This window comes from Emys orbicularis, chromosome 13, assembly GCF_028017835.1.
Source record: "Emys orbicularis isolate rEmyOrb1 chromosome 13, rEmyOrb1.hap1, whole genome shotgun sequence".
In the NCBI taxonomy this organism is placed as follows: domain Eukaryota; kingdom Metazoa; phylum Chordata; order Testudines; family Emydidae; genus Emys; species Emys orbicularis.
Genome location: NC_088695.1, coordinates 28,043,275 through 28,070,339, shown reverse-complemented (window position 1 = coordinate 28,070,339; position 27,065 = coordinate 28,043,275). Strand labels below are relative to the sequence as shown.

At 48.2% G+C, this 27,065-nt stretch overlaps 1 protein-coding gene across 1 annotated transcript in view; it reads right to left on the bottom strand.

The window, feature by feature from the left end:
- Nucleotides 1-2,712: 2,712 nt before the first annotated feature.
- Nucleotides 2,713-27,065, bottom strand: part of NTN1 (netrin 1) — a 204,720-nt gene continuing 180,367 nt past the window's right edge. Inside the window, 1 exon segment of the mRNA XM_065415859.1 lies at nt 2,713-3,041. Coding sequence (XP_065271931.1) covers nt 2,713-3,041 — 329 coding nt within the window.

Sequence of the window (27,065 nt, the reverse complement as noted above, 5' to 3'; positions counted from 1 at the left end):
AGCTCGCCTAGAATAGCGGGGTTTTGGGTTTTTTTGCAAACATTCCTTAGCTGTAGATAAGGCTTTACCGCATGTAGTGGCTGGCAGCTGCAGGGTGATGGGATTCAACTGGGTGTGCTGTACCTAGGAATATCCCGCACCACAAGGGCATACAGAACAGCTGTGTGCCATGAAGCACAGACAGATCTCCAAGCCAATGCAGGCTCTCAAGGACTGTACTTTGGCCCAGTCCAATTTAATCAGTTTGGCCAAAATTTTATGCTCTCAAGTACATATTTAGGCACCTGAGGGTGAGATTTTCAAAAGCATGCAAGTGACTTAGGAGCACTAGTCCCATTGACTTCAAAATCGTTTGCCTTTAACACCAGATGCCCTTCTTCTTTCTGGCCGGTGGTCAGTAAAAGGGGATGCGGGACAAATACTTGGTTTTGCCGAACACTCACTGCGGTGGAGCGTTCTGTATATTTTCTCTCCTAATGACTAAATTTGCTTTAGTTAAGCCTTGTAATTCACACCACGGGTCAGACAAGCTCAGAGGAGCTGGTTTCCCCATCCCAGCCATGAATTTCAACTCCCCAAGCCCGCTCTGCGTTTCACTGGGCACCTCTCCATTTTATACCTATTTACATCGCTGCCTTGCTTTAGGGCAGTTTATGTCATTATATAAATATTGTCAATTGCTATAAAACAAGGCAAAACTGCTGGAAAATGTCATAAAATGGATGTTTCCAAGTTTCCTAACAGGAAAAGTATCAGGGAGGTTTTGATTTTTGTACCATGGGCATCGTAGAGATTGAGTCTGAATTGTGCACCCAATTTGCGCCCGTTTTTTGTTGTTGTTTTACAAGCAGTTGCTTGTACAAGTTGTGTGTGAGTGCAAACCTCCTTCGCCCCTTATGAGCCTAATGTGGAAGCTAAGAAAAATCTGCACCGTGGCTTTAACAAAGCAGAAGTGCCACAGGCTCCATGGAGGAGTTAAGCCCCTCAAACGCGAGTCTGAGCTGATCTGCCCCAACCGCTCCACCATAGCAGTGTTATAATGGTGAGGTGCTGAATATCAGCAATGCCTACGGAAGCCAAGAGAGAGCTGAATACAGCCTCTGCCTAGAAGAATTGACCTCTATGGACTACAGAGGTTCTCTCATTTATACTGGCAGATTATTGTTCTGTTTTGGGAAAGATTTGTTTCTACAGTGGCTAAATGGGTAGAGCCTTTTGCATCTAGTCACTTTGGCTAGTGTTTCTCCCGGTGCAGGGCTATGCATCATTTACATCAACTGGGGCTGAAGTAGTACACAGGCCTTTATGCACAGGTGTGAATCTGTGTTTGAAGCATTGCATTATTACCTGCTGCTGTAGCACAAATCCCCAAAAGACACACCTTCAACCTGATGCTGAACAAAAATCTCCACCTCTCATTGTCACTTGCATGAGAAATGAGAAGACAGGTGGCCAGCTGTCTCAGGGACTCATGAGGACTCTCGGGGGCAGGAAGTAATGTGACTGTGTGGGCTTCCCAGCAGTTTGCCCAATGGGGCCTTCATCTTCTGAGTAACATTTAAAGGCCGGGACGGGGGCGGGAGGGTTGGGGAAGGCGCAGTGGATTGTGAAGGGCTAGTTGGGTATGGAAGTGAAGCTACTGCCAGCAAAGAGTTTGGAAAGAAGCCTCCAAGCAAAGCCTGGGCACCAACCTCCCTTAGGTGCTTCTGCAAATCTTATCCTCCTGTCTCCTCCACTCTCTGGATATAACACAGCAATGATTGGCCATTGGCAAATGGGACCTGAATTATTAAACACTAGACTGAGGATTGTCAGCTGGGAGGTGGATCCATGTGTACCGCGACGTGGTTCAGTGCATATCTTGTGCTAACCAGCTGGCATCTAAACAGCATGCAGCTCTCCTTTGAAAATCTGGATTTGAAACCGACAGGAATCGCTGGGCCATGCTTTCAAAGTTAGGTGCATGTGTAACACACCGACTATTGTGTCTTCTTCTAGTGGCTGCTCCACACACAGTGTAAGAGGCACACTGTTGTGTGGGTGCAAGCAGGTACTAATAAGCAAGCACCATCACACGCCCAACTTTGAAAATCTAGCCCTCTCTCTTAGATACTGTACAGCAGGCAATTGATTATTAGAACTATATTTTACTGAAGACCATTCAAGTAACCAGTGTTAATTGATCCTCAAATATGTCCTCAGTGATCAATTTCTAATTAGTTCCCCTACAATAATTGTCTCGTTCAACCTAAGATGAGAAAATGTGATTCCGGGGTAGGGAAGTTAATTTCCAGCATTGCCATTGGTTAGTTTCTTGGCTTTGGAACTAGCAGGCGTTAGCAGTTTTAAGGCAGTTTGGCGTCTGTGATCTCTTCGACACAAAGGGGCGAAATAAGTAAGGGGACCACGGGAACTGGTAACTGAACAAGCCTGGGTGCTGTGGCGATCGAGGCAGCGCAGGCCCCAATCCAGCCTCGTGGCGCAAAGGTTTGTGTGTGTGTGATTTTTTTTTTCTGTACTATGAGGTGCAAACTTGGCAGTCCCACAGAAGTGATTCCCCTACATCCCACCCGCCCGCCCCCCCGACACACACAAACTGCAAAGTGAGTTCCTTCACAAAATCCCTAATCCCAATCCCTATCTGCTCCAGGTTCTACACAAAGCAGCATGCACAGTCTCTCTTTCTCTCGCGCTCCGCTGCCACCTCTTCCTTTAGGCTTTCTTACACTTCCCCTTCTTCTCCCGTTGCTGGAACTTCCTGAGCCTCCGAGCCCATGTGTCCCTCCACTGTATCACCAAGCTGCTCTTGTCCGCTACGATCCCGTTCTGGTCTGGCGAGTCTTCGTCATTGCCCAGCAGCAAGTACTTCTTCATGGGCTTGATTTTCGGGCACTTGCATGCTATGTCCTTGGAGCGGATCCACAGGATCTGGTCTCCACGCCGTATCCGGTTGGTCCCTTGTTTGTACACAGAGATGATGTTGACGGTGAACTTCCACCAGTCACCAGCTTTGTCGGCCTTCAGGATGTGGATCTGCACAGCTGGAAAAAGACAAGAAAAGGAAGCAAGTTGAGGCTTGATTTTAACTCCAGCTAATAAAGCACCTGGGACAAAGACCCTTCACCTCTGGTGACCAGCCTCTGGAAGGAGCAGCCAGAGGTCAAATAGCTTTGTGGTGACCACATGTGAAATGAGCTATTGAATGAAGCTAAATCCCCCTGAACCAAAGTCCATGTTGCAAAAGCCACCACAAGAGTCACTGCTAATTAACTGCAGTGCAAGCCATCTCTAAGCAATGATGCCAACTATTGCCTGGGCCATAAAGAATGCACTCCGGTCATACGCCCTAGGCATGGTCCTAGCATGTCAGGGATGAGGCTTGTTAGTGAGATGCTTGGAGAGAAGTTTTGCCCTGCTGCTCATGAGGTACGTATTCTGAGGCTAAATATAGGGCATCAGGCACCAGGGCCGACAGTTCAGGAGACTTTCTGAGCACAAACATCTGAGACACTAGAATTAACCCCTCCCCCAAAGTACTTCTTGTGGAGCAGTGGGGGTTGCTGCACACACAGCATGTTTGAGGCTGAACCGTAAAAGCAAGGAAGGGAAAAATGCATCTCCTCTTCTCTGCTCAGGCACCCACCTTACCATCACCGCAGCTACTGTACACCACAGAGCATGCACTAGTGCCTTAACACCACCCCCTGGGTCCTTCTGCCCCAGACTGTTCTCCTCCATAATCCATTACTGGTAGGTGTGAATGTCTGGGGCAGTGGTACAAAGGGTGATGGGACCTGGCAGAAAGGTCTGAGCTTTGGGGGTCAGTGGAGGTTTCAGCCAGATGGGATAGGCTCACTCCTATCTGAGAGTGGCAATTAAAGGGGCCTGGTTCAAGGTGGTCATTTGACTCATGGCAGGGAGAGGGGCCACAGGGAGATCCCCACCAGCAGGTCAAGGAGGAGGCAGACATCAGCAACCCAGGTGCAGAACCTCCAGCATCCTAGCAGGGGGTGTCCCACAGAGTCAGGGAGTGCTTGGCCTGGGTATCAGGAAATGGTTCCTGGGATGGGGTGTCGGCCTTGGAAGAGTCTCCCAAGAGAAGGGATGGAAGCCCCAGTGCCTGTGACTAGAAATGGGGCTGACTGGCTGATCTGACAGGCCTTCATCACTCCTCTCTAAGTGGAAGGAAGAAAGCTAGAAATGCGGTGGCTTCTGAATGCTGCCCATGGGAGCCCTGGTTCCAACTAGTGCCCAAGTGCTGGGCACTGTGTATAACACTCAGATACACCACAGGTGCACCCAGGGCACAGGACTTCCATTCAGCCCCTCAGAGCCTTCAGTTTGCTGTCGTAGCTATGGAGGTACCTTAATAGGTGTGGCCCATGGAGACTAACAATGGAACAAGCCAGAGCCCTCTCTGCCTGATGGCTCTGTGACCACTTTACTGCTTGGTTTCCATGGGTGCTGATCTCTCCCAATAAGCCATTTGTTTGTTTACCAAGAGGAGCACAAGTAGGAGCAAGTGTAACAGTCTAGGACCATGGAGAGTTGGCTCCTTAGCTGATGTAAATCCACACAGTTCAAACGGCTTCAGTGGAGCTACGCTTGATTTACTCTAGCTCAGCACCTGGCCGTTATTATTTCTGGTAGAATTATTTGCAGGCCCCTGTTGGCATTTGGTGAAGCCCTGGCCTCCAAGGTAGAAGCCTGTCTGGGCCTGGGATGTGCTCTCCTTTGGACCATCCTGCCTTCAGATAGCTCAGGGTGGAGTTCTGTGCTGTGATTCCCTCCATACGTGCCCTTCTCCATTATTCAAAGCACTGCTGTTCCACCCGGGGGGTGGGGTGAGGGGCACAGACAAGGGCCAGGGGTGCTGAAGATGCACACGGACGAAGTTCAGAGTTATTTGTGGTTCTCGTGGCGAGAGAGACCCATCCAACTTTTCTCTCCGATGTTTCTGGGCATCCTGAACTTTGCACTCCGGGCTCCATGTTCCAAACTCGGCTATGATGGTAACCGTTGCCATGTTTGCCTCACCAAGGGATTTGACGCTCATTATGAACTTTGAAACAATAAATAAAATAAAAAGTAAATTGGGTTGATGTTTGACTGAAGTCATGAAGGTAACCATGGTGACAAAATGCACCCCTTCCGCTTAAAGCAACAGGGAGAGAAGTGGGGGGGGGGGAATAAACCATCCAGAACCCTTATTTTCCTTGGACAGAGCTGGCCAGGACTGTGCAATGAATTTTATTGCAAGATATTCTCAACATTTACTCAGCAAAACTGCTGCTTGTTAACCTGCTCCTAGGGCCCATTGCCTTCTCCTCGGGTGCTGGAGGACTGGGAACACGCAGCAGAGAACAAACACAATTCTCTCACACACCCGCAGCACAGCTAGTTCTAGAATCCTCTACTATTTGAGCAGCTAGAGCGCCTCGAGGTGGCACTAATGCGCTTATCCTCCTTGTACACCTGCCACTAGGTGGCAAGGTGATCTCTCACACCCAAAACCAATACTTGGCAGTGCGAGTTAGGCATGTACATAAAGGAATGGCCATAAAATGGGAGTGGCAAAGGTACCTAGGCGCCTAACTCCCATTGAAATCCATGGGAGTTAGGTGCCTAAATATCTCCCCTAGATTGTGACATTGCAAATCACTGTTTTTCAGATGCTGTCCCCTGTACATGCCACTCCTGGAGCATGGGGAGTTCATCATGTTGGATGATGCGCTACGTGAATCTACATCAAATCTGCTATTGAGTCTGATACCAGAGCTGCTCTGAAGTGGTATGTGGGCCTATTGTGCACAAATCACCAGCATGTATGGAACATACAGCAGGCCGGATGCTCACAGGACAAGATCCGATGTCAGAATGCGCCTCAACACCATGACTTTGCAGCCAGGACTGCTGGGTTGGGCGTGAGAATGGCCCTTGAAAATGGAAGGCCTGTTACATGGCCGTGAGTGAGTGAGCAGTGGGATTTCTGTGGCTGGAGAATTTGGGCTTGGCGGTTATCTTGACTGTCATTCATCACTTGTTTAGGTTTTTGAGGAATATTTTGCCTTTGCCTTGCAGATGAGTGAGATTAGCTCAGGAGAACGTAAAAGTTTGATAGCAGCCTGCAGCTCTGCATTATCTGGACTAGTGGCTCAGTGTCCTAAGACGTCAATGTCTTTCCAGACCTAAACCTGAACTGCATCACAAGTCACGTGAGTATGGGACCTCCATGTGTGTACATCTAGCCATGTCGCCCAACCAAGAGGCACACGGACACCATGGATAGTCTCTGGTTAGAAGAGGCTCTTCACTGGAATAGCAAAGGAGTGCAGCTGGTCAGGAATGTAAAGATGCTGACGGAGCTGGAGGAGACCTGGTCATGGCATGATGGAGGGGGTGGAGGGTGCTGCCACTCAGGACAGAGATGTGGCCACAGCGCTGTGGGGGGGATGCAAGGGAGTGATGTGACCATACCTTTTGGGGGATTAGCTGCAACAGAAGCTGGGCTGGCCCAAGGAAATCAGAGTGGGCCAGCAGAGGGCAGCTTGGGTAACAGCTGGGACAACTGCCCAATCTCCTTGCACAACTGGCCTGTTTTCCGGGAGAGAGTCACAGCCCAGGCTGAGGCAGGTTCTGGTAACAGCACTTGCAAGCAGCCCTTTCTTCCCAAGACTTTGATTTCCCCATTGGGAGGCTATTACAGGATGCGTTTAGCAGCTGAGTTAACTGTCCAGCATCTCCTGTGAACTCAGCCTATTCCCTTTCTGAAGGAAACAGGATCTAGGAAATCTCCCACAGAGATCTCTCTTCACAGGAGAGAGGACACACCTGGGGTTATATTGACCAGCTGCGCAGAGACCAGGTGGCTGGAAGACAGTTTAGACTAGGACGGCCTCCCCATTATTAACGCAGGACTTCAGCCAGTATTAACAGTACAACATCCTCATCCTCCCTCCCTCCCAGCCAGTTTGTTCCAGCTGTTTGGACAACGTGCTTTTGGAAATAGCTGCGTGTTCAGAGCTGGATCCCAGCCTTCGCGACTGCTCAGATTCGGCGGTATGCAAGGGAATTGGTTTGACACATTCTTGCATGGGCCCATCCTACACTGAGCCCAGGCAGCACGATCTAATAAGTGTCCCCCCTTTCTAGCTGCATCCTGGCACCACTGAGCAAACAAGACATTGTCCTTCTGTTCACGTCACTTTCTGCATGGGAGAGAAGTACCGTACCTGGAATGGAGGAGAACAAGCCCTAAATCCCAGGCTGACCCCAGGGTTTCAGCTTCCCTTCTCGGTGGCCCTGGCCTGTTGCATTCGATCTGAGGCAGCGTCTCAGGTGCCATTCAACTGAATTAGAAACTGAATAAGTGGATCCGGCCCTTCCAGAGCAGAACACTAACCCCACTGCCCAAAACATGAATGGATGTTACCAGCTGACTCCACACAAGTCTCCTCATACCGCACCCTCCCAGTCTAACCCTCCATCTTCACAACCCCGCTACTGGTGACAATGGCTGCCCAAGGTGTGCACAGCATGGGATGGGATGTAAGCCTCCACCAAGCTGCAGAAGTTTAAGCTCCCTCCGCTTATAACCTGGGGACTACAGGAGGGGATAGTGCATCTGAGCTCAGCCTGGCTGTGGCAACTCCAAGAGGAACTGGTCCAGGGGAGTTGTAACTACCTTCCTTTTTATGGGACAGGAAAGGAAAAGGTCTCTTACTATGGGGGGAAGGGATCTGTAAAGGGAGTTGAGGAGCAGCTATTGTGCTGTCTTGCAGAACAAACTGCTCCTCCCCTATGATGCTCACTCATGTGCTTGCCAAGAGTGCAGCATTCTGCACCCAACGTACATCAGTCCGGGCTTAAATCAACAAGGTCTGAACATCGGATGGAAGTCATGCTGGGAAAAGGAGCTGGGTGTCTGCCGATTGCCCAGGGACCTGGATTTCCAAGAGCATCGAAAGGTGGTCCCGACGTCCATGAGCAATCTGGGATTGCTGTCTTATTAGCACTTCACTGGCCGGGCTCTGGTTTTGTCCATCTTGTCTGCAGAGGCCGTCTGAGGCCGCAGCACTGATTGGCTGCTGGTGCCAACACCACCAGCCAGCTGGAAATGCTGAAGGCGGAAGGAAAATCAGCTGGGAGTCAGCTCAGAGAAGTGGACTGGAGCTGGAGCCCAAAGTCCCTGGTTTTATTGCACAAGATTCTCTCCTGCCAAGGGGAAGCACATGCTGTTGGTCAGTTACCATCTATTACATTTGTATTAAAAATCAACCAAGCAGGCTGCTTAGCCCTGGGCAGGGATGGGGCAGAGACTCCTTCATGGGGATGGTGCTGAGGAGCAGTGCTGGCAGCTGGATCTCAACTTCCCCAAGGTTGAGGGAAAGGTTCTGGCTTGGTCCACTGTAAAGAGATTGGCTTGAGCCAATGTTTGGCCCTAGATCTGAATCTACACAAAGTCCAAGGGGGCTTGGATCTGGGGTTTGGTGCAGGCTCATCTCTCCTAGCACTGTTCAGTAATGACCCCTATTGCTAATTACAGCCCACCGCTAATGGTCTTGTAAGGACGTGCTATCGAGATCTGCACAAGCAGAGCAATGAGGTAGCGATATAGGGCTCAAGGGCTGCAAACTCCAAAGCCATGAAGTTCAGGTGTTCATAAGTAAGAATTTTGGATGCTTATCTGTTCCTTTGGAAATGTTGGGATGAGGAGGTGGTTCTTGGTTTAGCTGAGCCAGTTCACCAATCTCCGGCTGGGGTGTAGAGAGGCAGAAATGTAGAGATGGGCCAAACCAAATCCCCAGATCCAAACACCCAGACCTGGATCTGGCAGATGATGGGTAGTTTGTCTCATATCAACAAAGCCCAGTGCATGTTTCTGATCAATGTTTTGATTGGCCAAACAGGGCTGTTCCACTCCTGCCCATCTCCCACTTCCTGAGCATACAGGTACAATGCAGTGCTGGTGTGTGCCTGTGTAAAGATGAGATGGTTCTTTTTGGCCTACATTATGTGCAGAATCCGTGATCCAAAGGTTCAGTTCCTAGTCTAAGAGAGTTCAGTGCAGAAATGGTGCTATCCTTTCAGCACCACAACTGACATTTCATAGCCCAAGCGGAGACACGGACAGGTGCCATCCGGGCACTCTCCGCAAGAAAATGGGAATGTCAGCTGACTGTTCCTGGGAAATCTCTCGCTCAGTTTTGGATACTGTCATTTATGGGACACAGGGAGGGGAAAGTGGAATGACGGTGACATCTGTTAAGACATTCAGCAGTGTGCTGCGCTGCTATCTCCCGTCCCTATGGCATCTTTCACACTGAAGGACCCAAAAGCACAGTGCAAACTACGACTTGTATATTGCGGTATCCTTTCACCCACATGCAGTCACCTCCGGGGCGGAACGCAGAGGCTGTTTAACAGTGCCCAATAGCACTACTCCAACATTACACAACGATGACGTTACATCATGATCTGAAGATAGCGGGAACAGGCCTCTTCCTGGTCTTCTTTCGGAGGATCCAAAAACTAGGCCCTGTGATTGACAAGGGCTTTCTTCCAGCTCCCTTGAGTTTACACCTGTGTTCCGATACCTGCAGGATACTAGACTGCGCCTGCCATGATTCAGAAGGTCCAGGATCGATCATAGTTCTTCCATGCTGAAGAGCTGGTTGATCAGAGCTAGGGTTTTGATCTGGCTCAGGCGCTGAGTGGGATGCAGTGCAGGTTATGAAACATCTTCAGCTACACCGGATCATTGCATTATGCACTAGCTTCAGCCCCTTTGTGAGACAGTGTCTGGACCTAGCCAGTAGGGTGCTGGGTACTGGTGTTGGTTCTCATCCACCCTCCAATGGTTCTGGGCTGGACTGGAACCTCCTTATGGAGGAGGCAGGCTGCTCTCCAGAACTTGATGCACTGGGCTGTTTGATGTTTGTCACTCAACCACCTCCTTCTGTTACCACCAGCCCCTTTTATCGTTTGCGTGCCCACTTCTGTGGATGCTGCCTCTGTCCCAGCCCACGTCCATTTCTTTTTGACAGGTGGCCCAAACTGAACACTGTAGTCGGTCACCCTGTCCTGTGCCCAGGGATCCACTCCACTGCCATCTTCGCCCAGATGCTCCGCTACAAGCCATCCACTCAGGCAACTGATTTAATATGTCTCAAGTTGAGCACTGAAATTGTAGCACCAAATGTCTAAAATCACTTCTGAAAACCCTAGGTCATTGTCCCTACTCAGAGCTCACCCAGAGCAATGGAGCCAGAGGTGCATTATAAAGCCCTATCCAACTCCTTTGGTTACCAACTGCCCGATAAGAGTTTTCGGCAGCTATTGTTCACCCAAATAATTCACTGCACATGCTACTTGCTTTGTTATACTTATTTAAAGCACCAGTTCGTGATATAGATACAGACATTTCCAGGTGGAGAAACCCATCCATTCACCTAGTCCCTGTGCCACTTTCACCAGAAGTGAATGCATTTCAAACAGGAGACAAACACCGGCTCTGGGCCCTGAGGTCTGCACAGAAAGTTAGTCTCCGTTGCTGCCATGAACTACCGTAGGGTTGCCAGATTGGTGATGCGTGGTGCAGTCGGAATTTCCATTCATAAAAATGTCAGTGTTGTGGATTCAGTTTCAACCCACAAGGAGGGAAGGAAAACTGCTTTCATTACTCGAGTAATGGAGCATTTTGAGTGGCGCTGTGTTGATGAAAGAGACGAAATCTGGAGGCACCTTCCTTTGGCTTGTTAACATGTTTGTTTCCTTTGAAGAGCTGTCAGTCAAATAAAGCTCATGGCAGCTGTAAGCAGAAAATGGGGGAGGAATGGGCGACCCTGCTGTATGTTGCAAAAAGTTGACACAACATGTCTCTTATTTTTGTCTTTCCTCCGACGAGGGAACGGTTGACTTCCAGGAAAGTGCCTCGCGGGGAAATGATTATGCAGACTTCATGTATTTATTTGCTAATTGTGAGCTGAGAGGAATCAATAAAACCAGAGAGAGGGAGAAAAAAATCCACTGGACGTTACAGCACTGGACAGGAGACAAAATAAAGAGAAATCACTTTATGGGAGATCCAAGCTGGCTCGGCCCAGAGGATGTAGTCATGCTACTTTTTCCGTTTTCCAACCTGCCTTTGTAGTTCAACAACAAAACACTTTTGATTGGATTTTATTTTTTGCCTTCCAACCTCTTGATTTACAATGCAGCCTCTCTATCCGTCTGTCTGTCTAAGATTTACCCTGAGCCAGGTCAATGCTGGAGGGATGCAACCTTCATTATGTAGGTTGAAAAAAGACCTAATCAGCCACCGAAACAAAAATCTCTGACCTGTTTAGATGACAAATGAACATTCAACCTACTGAATTAACACTTGTAGGAGCAACACATCTGCATCAAAAACCTCATACGCAACATGATTTAATGCTAAAAAGTTGGGGGAGGGAGAAAGCTGGTAAGTCCACAAATACCTTAAAAAATTGCAAAATACATATTGTTTTTAAAACGTGCGTCATGAGTGCCAGATGCTTTCATGAAATCCGAGCTCTGACCACATATTTCCCAGACTAGTGTGAAGGTAAGAAAATGTGAAGATGAGCCAGTTTTTTATTTTTTTGGAAACAAGTCTTTCCAAAAAAACTTAAACCTTTGGCCGGCCCTGATCCGCACTGACAGAATGGAGAAAATGAATGCGAAGGAACTGAACAGAGGTGGTTACAGGAAACGTGGTTTGTCTAAAAATACAGGCTGTATATTTTGATGTCAAAGTTCTCTCTTTTTTCTTTTTTTTTTTTAATTAATGAAGTGGAAGGACTGAAGGCTTAGGTGAAAGCTTGGCTGGCACAGCCACTGCTGTTTTCATTGACAGAAAGTTTTATTCTCCAACCTTGCATCTAGAACATGTGGTTTCCCTGGAGCTGAAGGAAAAGGAGTGGCCTTTCAAATATTGTTTCCTCTAACTGGTAGGTGTCTGTGGCCAAACATCTGTCACCCACATCTGGGGTTCCCGAAGGAAGCTCCTTCAGTCAGAAGGGGAGTGAAAACTCACCCCTTTGTCTTTGGTTTTACAGTGGTAGCATGGAGTCACCTTCCCAGTCACCAGGGAGGGCTGAGTTTGGGCAGGACGATCCCCCGATGGCATATGTAGATGGACTTCTGTGCTAGGGTGTGGGGAGAGACTTTCACTGTCTGCCTCTGGAGCAGGTGGTTAGCATGCTAGCTGGGCCCCAGCCACAAAGGTCAGGGGGTCGGTTTTCAAAAGTGCCTACATGACTTAGGAGCATAAGTCTGATTTTCAAAAGTGACAAGAGCCCACTGACTTTCAATGAATCTTTAGCTTTCTAAGGGCCAGATGTTCAAAGGTATTTAGCAGCCTACAGATGTGGATAGGCATCTACTGGGATTTTCAAAAGCACCTAAGCAGGTGAGGTGCCTAATGCCCATGGATTTCATTAGATCAGGTCCCAACCTGCTTTTGGAGCCTAAGTCACTTTGGTGCTTTTGGAAATGTCACCCCAGATCACCAATGCACACCCCTAGTGTAAATGAGCTGCTTTGGTGCAAATTACTCTTTTTAACTGTCTGGAGTAAATCACACTGGGGTAAGCCTTCTTGTACATCAGGGCAGCACATCTGCATTGGCGGTTGCACCAAGGAAATGGCATTGCTTTAGTTACCCCAGTGCATTAAAAACACAGGGCCTAAGACTCAGGGAACAATTCCCTGTTGCCCCGCAACTTGTGTCCTCATTTACCCCCCTGCAAAGCGGGGGGTCAGTGTGGAATGTTAGCAGGCCGGGGTTTAATACCCACTTCCCGCTCATTTGCATGGATGTAAATGATGCCATAAATTGCAGGGTAACATGGCAAGAATAGTCATAAGCAATAATAATAATGTTGCTATTGTTATAAATTGCCATAGACAAGTTGTCACCTAGACAAGGTGCAGGGCAATGGAGAATGAGACACGAATCTTCAGACTCAGATCCTCAAAGGTGCCTAATTCCCACTGAAATCAATCCCATGGGAGTTTTGAGGACCTCGGCTGAAGTCCAGAGAGAGGCGAAGGCCCTGTCTTGGTTAGGAGAAAAGGTGCTTTTCCAAGGAGCGTTCTCGAATATGGTGAGAACCACTGAGGGCACCCACTGCCTCTCACCTGCGCAAGGCCATTAGCTGCGTGTGTTGTAACCCGCATCGAACCCAATGAGACGCTTGTTTCCATAGCTACATGTGCGCTGCGTACCATAACAGATGTGGGTCGGAGGGCAACTGAGGCACCAAACCCACATCTCAGACTGTTCTCCTCAACTCCACCTCACTGGCAACCACCCAGCTCACCACACAGCCTGTCTCCTGAACAGCCTCCCTAGCCTCATGTGATCCTAAGAGCCCCTCAATGCCAGCTGGCCAGGGCAATACAGGAATATCCTGCTCCTGGGCTATACATTCTGGTTCGCCAAAGAATATAATGTGAGGTCTGAAATGAAACGGTCATTAATACCATTGTGAAATGTACAGACAGATACTATGTCAGGTGTTGTGTCTCTGCTGGTACCACGTCCCTGCAGTCTGTGTCAAGGGCAGCACTGACAGGTGGGTTTCTGCTGGACACAAGATGTTTATTCCTGTCTCTGTCGTTCACATGTATATTAAGCATTGTAGGCTAGCACAGTGGAAGCTTCATTTGCATATGAAGTCAGTGTGGGATGGGAAGTTAACAGGGAGCGTGCACACTGGAGAATAAGCTCCAGGGGCTCATCCTGACTCTGGGAACGGACCATGAACTTTGCGTCTACAAGGAGAAGGCCAGGGTGACACTCTTTCTCTTGCACCTGAGAAGCAAACAGTGCATTGATAGTCTGAAAACGCCAGAGGACATTTGGGGTAGGATCAAATGATTTAGTCTGCAGGTTAGCCTGCAAGGGTTAGACTGTAGGAAGCATGTTATAATTTGGTTTTATATGTAACCCTTTTCTTACCATTATCCCTGCTCACCCTCTCTGAAATGGTGATCTGTGATAATGAATTGAAGGCTGGTTTCACTATAACTATATCTCAGTGCTGTGGTATTAAACGAGCAGCGGTGCCTGTGATGACTCTCACATGCTGGTGTATGCACTGGTTCCTTGGGGACAGAAGACCTGCTAGTTCTGTGAATGCTCAGTGGAGAAGAGGCTGGGTGATACAGGGGACCGCCTCAAAGGGGCGCAGGGATGGGGGGTGCACCTACTGTTAGCCTGCAGGGCAAAGCCCAGAGGTGCCTGTTTGGGTGGCTAACAGGCTGGTGGTGTCAGGGAGCTGTCACACCTTGTCTCACTGATTTTTCTCATTGGGCTCCATTGGCTAGGCCTGCAGGTCTTGTCTGAAAATAGCCTAACATCAAACTCTGAACCCAACAAGAGGAAAGTCAGCCCTGTGCATCGCTGCGGGGTGGGGAGATAAAGGGGTGCGACTGCAGTGTGGCCTCTGGGGGCAGCTCCAGTGTTTTCCAGTCACTTGGAACCTCCCAGAGGGCAGAGAAGCCAGTGATAAATGTCATTGCCAGGCGCTGTGGCCTCTCTGCAATGCTGATCCCGCTGCGGGGGCCCATGAGCCCAGCACTCTGGTGTCGGCAGACAGGCCATGCTCCTGTTCCACAGGGCGATTAATGGTGGCAGGGAAGGGGTTTACTCCACTGGCTCCTGAACCGTTCCCCCTGACACAGCTGGACAACCAAGACCTAGGGCACGGCCTTGTCACGCTTCCGATCTCCGTGCTGGGCACCCTTGTGGAGTATGATCTCATCAGAGCCCTTTGGAGTTAATTAACAACTTAACTGCCTCCCACTCTTTCCCCCTGCCTGACCCCACTGGGAACTGGCTTGGCGAAGCACACGGCCAGGGCAGCGCAGCAATGCTCAGAAGAGAGACATGCACACTCGCAGCCCGTTCCTCCTCCCATCGTTGCTCGGAGGCCCAGCCAGCCAGCAGGGAGATTAAATCAGCATTTAGCCAAAGGAAGCTTTGACAAGCCAGCTGGTTAACAGGGCTGGTAACCTCTCCCAGCGGGGAAGAGGGGAACTTCCCGCTGCAAGGCATCACCCCCATTGCATTCACAGTGGTGCTCACACGGCAAGCCACAAAGCCCACCCGATGATCAGAGGCAAAGTGGATTAGTCTGAGCCCTGGCATAAGAAATACATGATGGGCGAAATTGCTGTGATTCGTAATTGAGGCGAGCTGTTGAAGCAACCAGCGGGTGCCCCGTAAGCAGCCATGTGATGCTGCTAAGTTCCAGCAATGTACCCCCTGAGGGGAGAACAAAATCAAATGAGTCACAGCTTTCACAGAACTCTGGCTGCAGCCTGGGCTGATGACACTGGTTTTCAACACGGAATGGCTCCTGTCCAGTTTCTGAATAGAATACCTTGGGAGCGCACAGCTCCAGCGGCCGAGAGGAGAGCAGAGCAGAGCAGGCAGCCCTCTGGCTACCTTCGCCTTCTTGTTTGCTTTGGGCTTTGAAAAATCAGCTAGCCACCTTCTTCTTAACCTCTCCCCTAGCCCTGCATTTGCAAAACTGGCTTTGCTTTCCAGGCTCCCAGCCAGTGGCGCGGGTACCCGGGCAGGCCCACTGCTATCTCAAGCCAGTGAAATGTGCAGGTGTGGTTAATTCCACAGGACAGCGCCTCACTTGGATCAGCAATGGGGTTTCTTTCCTTAGACCAATGGGTCTCAAACTTTTGCATTGGTGACCCCTTTCACATAGCAAGCCTCTGAGTGCGACCCCACAGTCTACATTAAAAAAAAACCTTTTTTTTATATTTAACACTATTATACATGCTGGAGGCGAAGCAGAGTTTGGGGGTGGAGGCTGACAGCTCGCGACCCCCAGGTAATAACCTCGCGACCCCCTGAGGGGTCACGACCCCCGGTTTGAGAACCTATGCGTTAGACCATTTGCTCCATTTATACACTCCTCCCTCAGGCAAAAGGCACATTGGCCTCGATGAGATGTCGGTCTGACTCAGGAACGAGTCAAACCAGAGTAAAGACTTTGTTTGTCTCCAAGGCCTGGTCTACACACACAGTTGCTTGGATTTAACTGAAGATGTGGTGTGAAACTAATTCAATTAAACCAGTGCAGCTTTGTGCGTGGACGCTGTTAACTCGATGGAAACCTGGTTTATAGCTGTTTGGCTTGCCCCTGCAATTAACCAGTTTTGAACTGATACAAGTGTGTCCACACACTGGTTTCAAAGTGAAACCAGTGCAACTTCCAACTGTTGCCGGGCCTTTTGTTGTGGTTAAAGCTCTCAGAGATACAGTCCCAGAGAACGAAATGCTCTGCTTAAACACAGGACAGGTACAGCACAGGCGGCTGCAGGGCCAGCCACCCACCCCTGCACTAAAGCACTGACATGCCTCAGCCAGGATGGTGAGGTACTGTCTCAGAGATGGGAAGATGCTCAGTTGTTATGGGCCATTCTGCCCTAGGTCCCTCTGAAGTTGTGGTGGCATGGACACCTCGTTACTGGGAGCTGACTCGAAACCCACCAAATTTACTTCGGACATACCCCGAGACAGCCACCAGATGGCAATACACTGTTGTGATCTTTAAACAGGGCAACAACTGGCAGCCCCTCCCACCGTAGCGCAGGTTACAGCCTCATGTGACAACGAGGAGGATGTGAGGACCTGATATGTCAATTAAAAAAAATAGATTTTAAAAAAATGTTGGAGGCCATCATCATAAAAGACCAAACGAAAGCAGCACTGTCAACCCCCAGAGTTCAAAACGCTTGAGTCAGGTCCTGAAAATCATGAGGTTGCCTTAAAAAAAATCAGGAAATTTTCAAATATAACCAATTTGGGGTTCTTTTTATTTGCCTTCTGGTTCCTGAGTTTTTAGGGTCCCTGCTTTTAAGCTTTTCTCCTCAGCTATGATACTTAGAAATTTACTTTTTTTTAAACAAAAACAACCCCCCCAAAAATGGAGCTTCTGACATAATCACAGGACTCCAGAACCTAGGGCTTTAAGAAAGGCATCAAATAGCGTGAGAGTTGGCAATACTGTAAAAGGGTAACATTTCCAAAAATGTTCTAGCTTCAATGTTCATCTTTACCTATTATTTTTAACATTATCATTAATCAGGCAGGCTCAACTTACTGCTGGGTGGTGTGTGTGTGAATTTGTTGCAGAGAAGGTCTTGGTATCTTGTGGAAGGAGTCTCCAAAGAACCCCAAATGGCAGGTACTTGATGGAAAATGCCACCATGCAAGCTGGGGTGTCTAGCAGCTCATTTTATTGTGAGTGATAACATATTAAGGAAAATACACTGATTGCACAGGACTACTGAGATGCTTAATCAGCCAACATTTGTAAAACACTCTGAGCGCCTCAGATGGAAGATGCTGGCGAAGGCTAAAGTGTGGCTGGGTTGCATCCTGGAGAATCTCAGATGGGTTTTGCTTTTGCAAGCCCTAACCTAAACCCAGCGGTGGCTCGGGGTCAGGTTCCATGTCACCCAAGCACCCTAAGTTCATGAGGGTTTGACCTGTTTTTATAAGTGACACAGGTACCAGTTTATTCACTAATAAGCCTGTCTATGGGCACCACCCCACCATCCCTGTGGTAGCTGGGCACCCCACAAACACTAATGTATTTACCCTCATTGCACCCCTGTGCTGTAGGGACGTAACATCATCCTTGTTTGATAGCTCAGGAACTGAGCCACAGAGATCATGTGACTTGCCCAAGGTCACATAGGAAGCCAGTCACAAAGCCAGGATTTGAACCTAAATCTAGACAACTTTAGTCCAGCCCCTTATGTGCATCTGTTCAGTTTTCACTAACCAGGGTTGGGGAGTGAAAATTCTGCTGCCATTGAAGTCAATGGCTATTTTGCCACCGATGGCAATAGCAGCAGAAACAAATCCCAGTAATGGCTCTGATCCCGTTCCTAGCTCATCTAAACTCTTCACGTTTAAGGGCAATCCAGTCAGATGGTTCTGGTTCCATCCTGCCTCTCCAGCAGCATTCATACCAGTATTGGAAGACGGCGTTCACACTGCAGCATTGTTTTATTGGTTAGGTTCACCCGTGTCATACCAGTTTAATATCAGAGATTTATGAGGTTTAATCTCTTGCTGTTTGAGAGGGTGTGACCCATCCAGGCCCTTTCCTTTTCGCACGGTCTAATTCATTCTTGCGCCAGTTTTATTACAGTCCTGGAGGAGCAGGTTACCTCAGTGTTCCTCTCCCCCAGAATTTTCCTTTGCCACACAGCGTTCCAGAGCATATGGACACAGTTATGCTGGGGATTTCACAGCAATTCACTCCCGCTCCATGGACTTTCCCCCTGCATTCAGAAATATGGTTTCTCCACACTAATACGGACAGGAGGTCTCTCTTCTGGAGAGAGGCTTTATAAAAAGCAGAGGTATGGGTTATCCCCTCACTCTCACAGTCTGTCCCTAGGGGCCACCTCAGAACGGATCGGTTTAGGTTTCCATGTGGAATACTTTTAAAAAGTTGCCTTTTCAAAACATATTTTGATTTTTCCATGTGCCGCTGCCAAGATGCCTTTCAACAAAGGGGTGACTAACTGAAGTCTCAGTGAAGGAAGGATTTTTCCAAGAAAGGGCAGAGTGAGAAGATGATCTCACCTTTTCGAATAGGATCCCACCATCTCCCCCCACCCGCCAGCCCCTCTTCCAAATGTTGATTGGGAAGGGACTGGTGAGTCAAGGGAGCGGGGGTGGGCCAGCTGCCGGGCAGCACACTGTGCAACGGCAGTCAAGCGACTTTGGAAGGCCGCCCCCCATCCCACTAATTCCCTTCGCTCCCCTGGGTGTGCTAAAGGGATGTGGGTGTTGGGGGGTCATTTCCTGCTACACTCAGAAAGGGGCTGAGCGCTCTGCTCTCAAGGAGTTTGCTGCACAGGGCACAGGGAGGACAGCTTTGGATCTTGCTTTAAGAAGGGGCTTGTGGTTGCCGCTCGTTCCTGGGCAAGCGAAGCTGTTCAAAGCCGAAGGGAACTCGCATGCAAGGCTGGATAGTGTCAGGTGTGGAGCAGCCCCGAGATGTCAGTGGGAGTGGACAGGATCAGGTCCCTCTGGAGAGGCAGGAGGAAGGGCTCACTCCTAGTTTGGTGACACTGTTCACACTGGGGTCCCCATGAAGAGGCTACAAACCTGCTCCCTCTGGCTTCAGTTGTGCAGGATCGGGCCCATGCTGGGGCAAAGGGAACCCTCCCGAGCGAGGTCAGGACTGTGAACAAGAAGTCTCAATGCCCAGGGTTTCTGTGGGTAGATTTATTTTTGCATTTGGAGAGGAAGGGAGGGGGGGTAAGAGAGCGAGGAGGGGGAGGGGGAGGGAGAGAATGTATAATGCACATGTCTGTAAGAATTAAGAGATTAACAGCTCTGGAAATTGAAACCCTCTGTTTATTCACAGGCCAGGTGTGGCGCAGCACAAACATACCGCGGAGCAGTTAATCTTTCCTTCCCTGGCCTCCTAATGACCTCAGCTTTGACCTGGAGGTGCTACCTTCTCTAGAGGTCAATACCCAGTCACTTTCTATGCTGCCCCAGGCCTGTCCTCAGCCCCTCCAAAGCCACCAATTAGCCCAAATCCTATTGTGCTAGGGAATGGAGCCGGGAATCCCTACAAACGCAGCCTGTGGTTTTGCTTTCTCCTTCATGGCTGCTCAGGATTTGGCTTCACTGGGCCTGGTGCCAGAGCCTTCAGGTGAGGAGAGAGCGTCTGGGACTGCCAAAGAGATTGTAATGGAGATTCCGAAGCTGAGCTGGAAATGACAGAATCCTTCCCTCCTCAGAGAGTGGAACAGCCAGAGACTCGAGGGATGGAAACTGGCTATTTAATCCCGTCCATCTCCCTGCCAGTGCCAGACTGGCCTGTCCAGTTCTGTGCTAAGTGGGCCAGGCAATAGGGGGATCCCTTAGGAAACTTATTCCATGGGAAGTTTATATTCAGTCTAAAAGTCTCCGTACTTCCCTAAATTATTCCTCTGCCTCTTTGGACTTCAGACCCTTCTAATAACCTGCAGCTTGTTACTGTGCTTCGGGCTATGCAGATTTAACTTCTTCAGCTTGGCCACATGAAGCTATAACCACTTTGGGTTTCTCTTCTCTGAACTCCCTCCAACTTGCCTATCTCTTTTAGTAAATAGCTGCCCAGAAATGATCACAATTGACCCAATTCTCTTCTCCCTCCCAGTAGTGTAAAACTGGAGTAACTCCACTAAAGCCCATGGTAAGAAAAGAAGCAGGCTAATATTCCAGAGCTGCAGAGAGAAGGGCCTGGGGCTTTGTGATGATGTGTGCCTCTCCATCTGCAACCCCAAAACTAGACTAGCCCTTTTTCTTTTGGCAGCTGCATCACATTGCATATTCTTGCCTAATGTGTCATCCATTTTCAGCTTGAGGCACTCTCACTCTTGCTTCCCTCTAGGTTGCTCCTTCTCACACACTAGGTATGTGTCGTGCTATTTCTCCCAACATGTATTAGCAGCTGGGTTCCAAACTGAATCTCGTAGTGATATTTCTTGCTCAAATCTCTAGAGGCCTTGGCCCAGATCCTCAACGGTATTAGGTACCGAATTCCCATTTTCAATAGGAGTGAGACACCTAAATACCTTTGAGGAGTGGGATCCTTATTCATTGCCCATTGACGCCAGTAACGAGACTCCCACTGACTTTCATAGGCCCTACCTCCCTTTGCGTTATTTTGCTCCCCTCACTGCTCCTTCACAGATTCATAGATCCCAAGGCCAGAAAGGACCATGTGCTCATTTAGTCTGACCTCCTGTACGACGCAGGCCAGAGACCTGCCTCAAAACAATTCCCAGAGCAGAGCTTTTAGACAAACATTCAGTCTAGATTTAAAAATTGTCAGGGAGGGAGAATCCACCACAGCCCTGGGTAAATTGTTCCAGTGGTTAATTACTCTCCCTGTTAAAAATGTACGCCTTATTTCCAGTCTGAATTTGTCTAGCTTCAACTTCCAGCCATTGGCTCATGTTAGATCTTTCTCTGCCCACTGTTGGATTGAAGAGTCCACTGTTAAATAGTTGTTCCCCATATAGGTACTTATAGGCTGTAATCAAATCACCTTAACCTTCTTTTTGTTAAACTAAATAGATGGAGCTCTGTCAATATAAGGCAAGTTTTCTAAGCCGTTAATCAATCATTCTTGTGGATCTTCTCTGAACCCTCTCCAATTTATCAACATCCCTCTTGAATTATGGATACTAGAACTAGACACAATATTCCAGAAACAGTCACAACAGTGCCAAACACAGAAGTAAAAAAATAATCTCTGTAATCCCACTCAAGGTTTCCCTGTTTATGCATTCAAGGATTGCATTAGCTCTTTTGGCCACAGCATTACACTAGGATCTCATGTTCAGCTGCTTATCCACCACAACCCCCAAATCTTTTTCAGAGTCACTGCTTCCCATCCTCTAAGTAGGGCCTACATTCTTTGTTCCTAGATGTATATATTTACATTTAGCTCTAGTAAAATGCATAGTGTTTCCTTGCAGCTAGTTTACTAAACAATCCAGATTGTTCTGTATCACTGATGTGTCCTCTTCATTATTTTCTACTCTCCCAATTTGTGTCATCTACAGACTTTATCAGTGATGATTTTATGTTTTCTTCCACGGCATTGATAAAAATGTTAAATAGCTTAGGGCCAAGAACCGATTCCTGTGGGACCCCACTAGAAACACATAGTTTACAATTACATTCTGAGACATATTGGTTAGCGAGCTTTTCATGTGTACCATGTTAATTTCATATCGTTCTAGTTTTTTTAATCAGAATATCATGTGCTACCAAGTCAAACACCTTACAGAAGTCTATGTATATTACATCAACACTATTACCATTAGCAGCCAAACTTCAGAAATAGATATCAAGTTGACAGCATATATTTTCCATAAACCTGTCTTGACTGGCATTAGTTATATTATCCTCCTTTAATTCTCTATTAATTGAGGCCTCTCACCCGCTTAGTGCTGTCAGTGAATGCTCCAACATATCCAGCATCTCTAGCTGCTTGGGCTCAGCCCCTTGGAGCCGGGGGCACTGTTTAACATAGTTCCTGTTCATCACTGGTTAGGCACCACAGGTAAAAGACACCTACCGACAGGAAAACCAAGGCTTGAAATGCAGGGATCTAAATAAGTGGCTGGCTTTTCAGAGGTGCTGAGCACCCATCACTCCCTCGGGTCAAATACTGATGCCAGGTACCTGATCCAGGTACCCAGTTGTGCTGGTAGAAGGGCAGACTCTCTAGTGATGCTGATGCAGCCAGCAGCATCCTGGACAAATGTAGCTCGAAATTCTCACGGGTGGCCACAGAACTGCTGCTGAGATCTCCATGGGCTTGGAGTCAGGCACCAATGCTCACCCTGGAGTCACATGGGCAGAAACTTTCCTGGGCCAAATTCCCTGGCCAGTTATGGTTGCTTTGTGTGTCTCTCGTAGGGCAAAACAGCTTTAAAGCCAGCTTAACTGGCCAAGGTAGGATTCCTCTTGCATTAGGGACCCCTCCATGGTGTAAGGCTAGCAAAGCAGCTCCAATGCTCCCCCCACTACCCAGCACTTGGGGCCAGGCTGGGGAATCTCAACACCTCTCTGATCCCTGGATTTGGGATTGGCCCTCTGAGACCACAAATAGCTTGAGTAAAGTAGAGCAACCCTGAGGCTGATCTAATTTGCCCGGGTAGCAGCCTGGTGGTCGGACAGCTCTGAATGGGGTAGGCACAAAGGGTGGCTTAAAGAATGGCTCAGTACTTGAATCTGATGGGGGATTGCTTCACATTCTAATGCTGAGCACATCTCAGTTGGACCAGAGTATTTGGTCTAAGTCCAGGCCTATGCTTTTACTAGTATAGCAATGTTGGTTAGGGGGGATGATTTTTTTTTCTACATTACTATCCTGGCAAAAGCTCTAGTGGAGATGCAGTTATACAAGCCTAAAAGGGCTTTTGCTGGTATAGCTTAACTTTTTTGCCAGTATACCCACACCTGCACTAGGAGCGTTTGCTGGTGTAGCTATAGAGGTAGAACTAAACTGGCAAATCTTTGCTAGTGTAGATGTGGCCTAAGCCACTGTGAATAAACAGGAGACAAATGGAGCTGCAGCAAAACAAGTACATTTGACTCCAGGGGCTGGCCTGCAGAGAAGGCTGCACCTCCATTAGAATGGAAACCAGGGGTCTAATTCTCCTTTGCCTTGCACGCTGCATGTCATTCACCCCTGTGGAAATGGGAGTAAAATGCTATCCTGTCAGAATCCTCCGCTCATAAACACCATAGTGCAAGTGTCCCACACCCTCTTTGCACAACTGTGAACGACCACACAAGGTGCAAAGCAGCTGAGAAGTAACCTCTGCCATGCACTTCTTCACTAGGCCAGGAAAATTGGGGGGGGGGGTGTCTCCTCACCAACTTCACCCCCAAACCTAGATACCCCCACAAACCCAAGGCTTCCCAGTGCATTGCTTGCAAAGCCCTGAGCGCAGAAAGTTTAACAACCTCCCAGTTTACCAGCTCGGTCTTGTTTTCTGTGTAATGGGGATTTAGCAAAGTCATTAACTAATTCCACTTAGTAGTAAAGTAAAAAGAATTTTGTTCTACCCCAAGTCTCATTGAGGTTTAAATTGAAGTTGCATCCCTCTTACATGGCTTAGCTCAAAATATTTGTACAGAATATACTTTGCGGGAAACAGCCTATTTAAAAAAAAGCACAAATAGATAAAAATAAATAAATAAAAAGATCCGCTTTGAGTCACTGAATTAAAAAGGAAGATAAAAAGCCCTATTGAGCAGAGCTATCCAGATGATAGCTCCCCGCTTTAGCTCACAGGAGAAGTAACCATGTTCAACCTAATTGGGGCTTTTTAGGACATTCAGAGCTGCTATCATTCCGTAAAGTTGAGGCAAACTGCTTCCTAATTGGCTTCCCGCTGGGGTGTCAGTCAAAAAGTCTTTATTATCACTCCGGGCGCCTTTTCAATCCTTTATTCCCTCCTGGAATGTTTCGGAAGCTGGGCTGCCCTCACCTAATGCATGCTTACAAGGCCCCACCAGCATGAGTGCCGGCTAGCCTATGTGGCTGGGCTCCCTTGCCCCCACCCTCTTCTCCCTGTGCATAGCCAAGGAGTACACATTTTTGATGCCCTTGGATGTTCCTTCATTTGACTTGATACCGTTTGGTACGTTCACTCAAACATCACTGCTTGAAAAAGTAGAGTCCCAAATGTTCTTTAGCCCCAGCTAAGACGATCTACTGACCGTAGGCCTGTTTGGGCATGGGAGAATGGTATGAACTGCATTACAGGTGTGATCCTGGGGGGCCTGAGTGGAGGTGAAGGGACGCTCCACTTCCCAGCAGGGTCTCAGCACGTCTCAGGATCGGAACCCAACCCCCTACACAAACTTCCTTGGAAAGTTTTTGTTCTGGTTTTTTTTAAACAAATGTTGCCACTGGATGGAACAAAAATAAACAAAATATTGCAACTTCCATAGCTCCCTCTTTCTGCCTATGCATCCCTCTAGAATGCTTCATTGCAAGTATAGGTTTTTGTACTGTTCTATACAGGTTTTTATACTGTATTCACAACCGTAGTATCTGACAGGACAGCATCTTAAAGCAATAGCATGAGATTGTTGAAGCCCAAAACTTTAGTTCTTCTTTTAAAAAATGTTTCACAAAACCTAATAGAGATTTTTTTTTTAAATCAATAAAAACAAGAATTTTTGGGGGTGAAACAACCCTAACTGTTGCCATGCTGTAAAATTCCTACATTGCAAGACTGCTAGTGCGTGAGAACCAGGATCTGTAACTGACTGGAAATGATGTTGAAACTAACTTGTGAAATGCAAAAAGTCAACACCCAGCTTCAAAGATGAAAAGTGCTTGTGATTTTTAAAATTATTTCCCTCTAATAATTGAGGGCGCTACTTGTAAGTAATGCTAAGGAAAGACATTTGTGGCTGATTTTAAAATAGGATTTCAAACCCCTGGTGGCTCGTGTATCAGTGGGAGCAGAATTTGGCAGGGTCCTTTTTAATATTCTGTAGTGAATGCATTCCAGCCCTGCCTGTTCATTGTTGCAGAATGGGGATGGTCTTGCAATTAAACTTCAGAACACATTTGCCATGTGGTATAAAGCAAGAATAAACAGGCAGATTTTGCATTCAAACCCTGCGCGGTGGGACTGGCTGGGAAAGTCCTGATTGCTGCTGTTTCAAAGTTTGCCCCCTCTCCCCACCATGTTAGAAAACAAAGATTATAAATTATTCAGGGTTTAATTCTGTAAATGCACGATGGAATTTTATTTCACAGGGAGGGTGGGTGGGAGCTGGGGGGTGGAAGAGGAGGCGGGTATATGTACAAGAACAGGGCCCTCTTCTTACTGCCCCTCTGTGCGCGCTTGATCGCGTGAGTTGACGCGAAGCTGTCAGAATACAAAGCCAAAGCAGAGCATCTCGGAACACAGCAATTTCTGCCACTGCCAGGAATTCCCTTGTATGAAAAAGATGTTGTGAAGGAGTGTTAAATGGAAATTAGTTCTGCGTTTGCAAACACTTCCAGGATGTGCCGTGCGGCTGGTGTGACTACACGTTCGGAACGAGGAGGAGGAGGTGCCATTACCACTGCTGCTGGAAACTTTGATACAGAGAGGATGCCTTTTTTTTTTTTTTTCCAGAGGCCTCCAGCATTCAGCTGAGCTCATCTGGGCTTGCTCCAGGCATCACATTAAAAACTGGCCCTGGATTGACATAGCAACAGTTTGAAATCGACATGCACAGGTATGCTGATCAACCCCAAACATGACATGGGTAGGGTACAGGGCTTGGATGATAATATCTTAGCCCCCAGCAAGGGAGACAATGGGATGGGGATATAATGTGCTACTTGTGAATAGGAGTGGTGGGGATGAAATCAAGACACCCACAGAAATAAAACATGGCCAAACAGTATCTTTTAATTATTTCATTATTCATTAGTTTAAAGAACTGATTTTAAAATATGCCCGGTACATCTCTAGGAGCATGTACAATACTGAACCTAACAGGCAACTATTACAAACAAAAGGTCTTAATATATACCCTAGACCGGCTCCTAAGTGGATGTAGCACTGTTGACATCACTGGAGCAGCGTATGCAATGCATGCATGTGTGCCCTTGAACCAGCTGTGCCCATGGGACAATTCCATTTGGCCCCCAAACACACCTGGAGGACGCCACGTTCTAGACCTACATGGCAGGCTTCGCACAGGGTGGGCTCGTACGCACCATATGGACGAGGTCATGCTGCATGGAGGATGCCATTTTGAATGCCAGTGTAGAACTGCATGCCTGACTAAAAACGTCAGGCCCTGCCCCTGCAATGTGCTGAGTTTCACCAGCTGTGGATCTGAACCCCTTTACACAGTGTATTATACATCAGTCCACTCCCCCACTGCATATAGGCAACAGCCAGTGCTTAGAGATGGACTCTGAAGATCAATATACACAGGAAGCTGATCATTTACACAAAGGCCTCTTTACCTCACTCTGGCAGCATCAAGGGGCTTTAAAGTGGATACAACTGTAATTCACACCCACTTTAAGTCTTCTTTACACTGCCAGGGTGAGGTAAAGGAGCTTCCATGTAAGGGAGAAGGTGGCCCAGGCTCTGCCAGGGCCAGGGCCGGCTCCAGGCACCAGCTTGTCAAGCAGGTGCTTGGGGCGGCCACTCCGGAGAGGGGCGGCACGTCCAGCTATTCGGCAGCAATTCGGCGGACGGTCCCTCACTCCGGCTGGGAGCGAAGAACCTCCCGCCGAATTGCCGCCGCAGATCGCGATTGTGGCTTTTTTTTTTTTTTTTTGGCTGCTTGGGGCGGCCAAAACCCTGGAGCCGACCCTGGCCAGGGCCCAATCCAGTTTCCATTACAGTCAACGGGAAGATTCCCATTGACCTCAACAGAAGTTGGCTCAGGGCCTCATCCTAGTGAAGGAAGTGAATTCAGGAGTCCAGAGTCCTCAACTTCACACAAT